General features: G+C 37.7%; 2 protein-coding genes across 2 annotated transcripts; one reads left to right on the top strand and one right to left on the bottom strand.

The window, feature by feature from the left end:
* Positions 1-1179: 1179 nt before the first annotated feature.
* On the bottom strand, positions 1180-3967 carry LOC137394522 (300 kDa antigen AG231-like). The gene is made up of 4 exons (XM_068081247.1): positions 3954-3967; positions 2197-2407; positions 1478-1560; positions 1180-1348 (listed from the first exon to the last, which is right to left on the bottom strand). Exons 1-4 carry the CDS (start codon positions 3965-3967, stop codon positions 1180-1182), a joined length of 477 nt encoding a protein of 158 aa, XP_067937348.1.
* Positions 3968-4352: 385 nt separating this feature from the next.
* Positions 4353-4826, top strand: LOC137394521 (uncharacterized). The gene has a single exon (XM_068081246.1). It carries the CDS (start codon positions 4353-4355, stop codon positions 4824-4826), a length of 474 nt encoding a protein of 157 aa, XP_067937347.1.
* The last annotated feature ends 220 nt before the right edge of the window (positions 4827-5046 follow it).

Below are 5046 nucleotides of genomic sequence, written 5' to 3'. Positions count from 1 at the left end.
TTATCCAGTTTTGCAATAATACTGAACAATCATAACTTGGGCTACAACTTAGCAGCGATATAATGCTAACGATTTAGCCAGTCTCCCCTGATATTATCTTGAAAAGCCATGTGTTAAAGCACTTGCGCCATTCCTGAACTGCGCAGCAGCTTGAAAACTCTTCTTTCTACATTATATTATATTAGTAACTCTATGATGTGAATCAACTGACACAGAGTATTATAGTAGTAACTCTATGATGTGAATCAACTCACACAGAATATTATAGTAGTCACTCTATGATGTGAATCAACTGACACAGAATATTATATTAGTAACTCTATGATGGGAATCAACTGACACCGAATATTATATTAGTAACTCTGTGATGTGAATCAACTGACACAGAATATTATAGTAGTCACTCTATGATGTGAATCAACTGAAACAGAATATTATAGTAGTTACTCTATGATGTAAATCAACTGACACAGAATATTATTTTAGTAACTCTATGATGGGAATCAACTGTCACAGACCTATGACAGCATGAAAAGAAGTCAGAGTGGGGGAGGCTGAAGGAATAGACAATAAATAATAGAACACGCATATTGATAGACCGACAGTTGATAATATATAGGTAATAAATTCAGTATGTTTCTCAGCTTGCTACAGTTTATTTACTGGTAATCTTCTGAATGTCAAACTAGGGTAAACTTTTACATGTTTGCAAAAATAGCTTCAAATCAAACTAAATGACTAAATCAGAATAAATGATTAAATCAGATTGAATTACAATTGTCTTAAGGCTGTCTCTTTTGCTGCCTTCTACTGCTTCTAGTAACTCTTGTCACTTTATATTAAATTACTCTTTATGTATTGAAATAATTTTAGTCTAGTGCCCCTTGTGGCCTTTTGTGGTAAAATCAGTTATTTTTAGGTTTTTTTTCTTTTCCAAGTTTACTGCCAGCTCTAATGTTTAATAATTGCATAGATACATACCCTACCTACAGTGAGACATATCCTACCTACAGTGAGACATATCCTTTCCTGCAGAGAGACATATCCCTATCTGTAGAGAGACATATCCCTACCTGTAGATAGACATGTCACTACCTGCAGAAAGACATGTCACTACCTGCAGAAAGACATGTCACTACCTGTAGAGAGACATACCCCTACCTGTAAAGAGACACATCCCTACATGTAGAAAGACATATCTCTACCCGCAGAGATATGTATCCTGCTTATCTTAAGACATGTCTCTGCATCTGGTTTAGGGAAAGAGAAGATCTTTTGACTGTTGCTAAGCATTTGTTTACCTGTCTCTGATGTCTCACCAGTCTCCTCATTTGACTTCTCTACGCAGCTGACAATAACATAACAGAATAAATTATGTCTTACGTGACCGTCGCTTTGTCTCTAATACCGAGTTATTCAAATGAGCTGGCGGCCACATATCCCTCTGCTGTTCACTGGATGAGAGAAGTGTCATAACCAGCCAAAGACAATGCGTCTCTCTGTAGCTATGCTTCCGGATGGCATAGCGGTTGGCTGCACCGATAAACTGAAGACTGCCAGCTGGAATTATCCGCAACAGGGCATCAAGGGCCATAGTCTAGCCTGTAGGGCAACTCCAAAAATGTTTAAAAAGTGAGGATATCAGGGGCTGTCAGGGTTACCATTCAAATTTTGAACTAACTGCCCACTTTTTAGGTAGATTATATTCACAATCTATATGTACATGTATATGTACTTACAGGTATATGTACTTACATGTATATGTACTTACATGTATATGTACTTACTGGTATATGTACTTACATGTATATGTACTTACATGTATATGTACTTACAGGTATATGTACTTACATGTATATGTACTTACATGTATATGTACTTACAGGTATATGTACTTACACGTATATGTACTTACATGTATATGTACTTACTGGTATATGTACTTACATGTATATGTACTTACATGTATATGTACTTACATGTATATGTACTTACAGGTATATGTACTTACACGTATATGTACTTACATGTATATGTACTTACTGGTATATGTACTTACATGTATATGTACTTACATGTATATGTACTTACATGTATATGTACTTACTGGTAGGTACCGTAAAAGCAAAACTGATTAAAAGCACAATAGATTTTTTATGAATGACTCATTACTGAGGAGAGCAATAAATCTCTCACGCTCTCAGCGTATGTCACGCTCTCAGCGTATGTCACGCTCTCAGCGTATGTCACGCTCTCATCGTATGTCACGCTCTCAGCGTATGTCACGCTCTCAGCGTATGTCACGCTCTCAGCGTATGTCACGCTCTCAGCGTATGTCACGCTCTCAGCGTATGTCACGCTCTCAGCGTATGTCACGCTCTCAGCGTATGTCACGAGTTCCGATGAGCTTTTCCATTGACATTATTACAAGTCAAATATTCAAAAGAATATAAGTACATGTTGGGCAAGTGCCAACTAAGATTAAAAGTTTTAAAATGTAATTGCATATTTGGATTTAAATTGTTATTACTCAAAATAGTATAAAAGTGAGATAAAAAGAATATTTTGGCATTGACAAAGCCAATTTTTGTTTTGCATAACTTTTACTTTTCCACAGTCCACTGAGCCAGCTGTATTCCTTCTCGAGCTGATAATAACAAGGTTAGACAACTACTGTTACAGTAGCATTTACTAAAGTTTTGCGACTTTTCTCATAATTCCCTTACGAAATGACTAAAATTGAGTTTCATATATTATAGTGACATCTCTGATGATATGCTGTTAGCAGGCTTTGCATTGCTTATCCACTGCTTGTTTTCGAATGTTTGTTGATGCCAAGATGAAGTGTCTAGAGTTGTCTGTGCATGGAGTTGGTAGACCCGCTGTCATCAGCTTGTTCAAGTGTAAAATGCTGAATTGGAGTTAAATAATAATAATTCACCTTTCGCTCATTGCTTAAACACAAGTCTCTGGTGTAAATGTCACAAGTGAATTCCATAAATACATACGCATGTAATAAGTGCGTACATAAATACATACATAAGTACATATGTAATACAGTAATAATAGAATTTTACATACCAATCACGAGTGCAGAGAAACAAATTGTAACATTTACTGAAATTCTAACATTTGATACTTTCATGTGTCACCAGTTTATGTTCAGACATTAATTTTCAGCATAGATCAACTCTTATATATTTTACTTTTGCAAAATAAAATAATTTAATGTTGAAATAAAATGATCCCTGCTAATCTCACATACTTTCAATCCTTTCCTTTTTTAAGCATCTCAAGTTGGTCTTGGACTGTCTTGGACAAAGGCCTCGTTTGCGATGAAGTGTAGGCCTGCTCTTCCGTGTTGTCGGATACAGCTTGGAGGAGCGTATTGTTAATATGACATGTTGAATTATGGTTATACTTGCAGCCATGCTAATCTGGGGTTTTATGGAAATTAGATATGTTCGCTACCTGTTGGCGTGTGCCTATGCAGAATATGGAATAGATTGATGGAAGATATCTTCAGTGACCTCATCCTTCACTCCTCTTCCCGCTACTCTCTGCTACTCTCGCTCTCTTTTTCCAGTTTCTGATTCCAATGTCTTCCCTTCCCTTTTATACTTTTCCCTTAAATGAAGCTTGTTTACTCAGTATCACTAGCAGGAGTCATCTTCTCTAGTGGCAGCCAGAGGTAAGTTTATTGTGAGATATGTAGACTTATTGTTACTGCATGGAACAATCAACATGGTATTTGTCACCATATGATAATAAGCCACACTCTCAACTTGGTAGTGAATTATGCAATAGATATTTTGACAAGCTGTGCTAGGCACAAAGACTGCCTACATAATTTTCTTCAAAGAAATAGTACACATCAGCGTCGCACCATCAGTGTGGATAATTTTGCTCTTTTTGAAAATGATTGCTCACTGGTGTAAGTTCGTTTTACTTACTGCTTAGCGCACATGGTGGGTTGTCGGTAAAGAATTACAGTTTTAATGTTTTGTAAAACAGGATAAAGTTTCATCTAAAGATTTAAGCATCAGGTTGTGAACAATACGACCCGAATGTGTTCACTACTCGACTTTCATACAGACATTACGTCAAAACAGAAGTTGACTGTAGAGTTGATATAGCAAATCGATGGCCATAAACAACTAGAATAGATTGACAATGTAAAGTGTTCTTAATGATTTATTAGTCCATAAACCGACCGCAGTGCCAATGAGTAAATATAGCTGGATCAATGAGCTTTTATATGATTTCTCTAACTCTATGAAAAAGTGCGTGTAACTATTTCTTTAAAAAGATGAAAACTCCTACGAAGGTTTTCTTTGAAACAAGGAAATGCAATGATTGCTGTCATAGCTGATGCCACCAACACTGCTGACACTGTAGCAGCTGCTGACACTGCTGGCACTGTTGCAGCTGCTGACACTGTAGCAGCTGCTAACACTGTAGCAGCTGCTGACACTGCTGGCACTGTTACAACTGCTGACACTGTAGCAGCTGCTAACACTGCGGACACTGTTGCAGCTGCTGACACTGCTGACACTGTTACAGCTGCTGACACTGCTGACACTGTTGTAGCCACTGACACTGCTGACACTGTAGCAGCTACTGACACTGCTGACACTGTTGCAGCTGCTGACACTGTTGACACTGTTACAGCCACTGACACTGCTGACACTGTTGCAGCTGCTGACACTGCTGGCACTGTTGCAGCTGCTGACACTGCTGACACTGTTGCAGCTGCTGACACTGCTGACACTGTTGCAGCCGCTGACACACTAAACACAAATAATTCTAATCTAATGTATGCTTAGTAAAAAAACGAACTGTACAAATTACTTGTGAGTTAGTAGATTTGTTAACAAAGGTTTACCACTCAACTGGACACAAGCTTCAAATAATACTTTCTCGATTTGTGGACAGAGGAAACAACTCCACAGAAATATATGCATATTTGAGAGCCTCATTTTGGCTCTAGGTTTGAACTTTGATGTTGATGAATACTCAATGCGCTCAAGGGGTGCAAGTGGTCTC

This window comes from Watersipora subatra, chromosome 4 (genome assembly GCF_963576615.1).
Source record: "Watersipora subatra chromosome 4, tzWatSuba1.1, whole genome shotgun sequence".
NCBI lineage: Eukaryota > Metazoa > Bryozoa > Gymnolaemata > Cheilostomatida > Watersiporidae > Watersipora > Watersipora subatra.
Note: the sequence above shows the minus strand (reverse complement) of the source record. Positions and strands in the feature narration are given on the sequence as shown.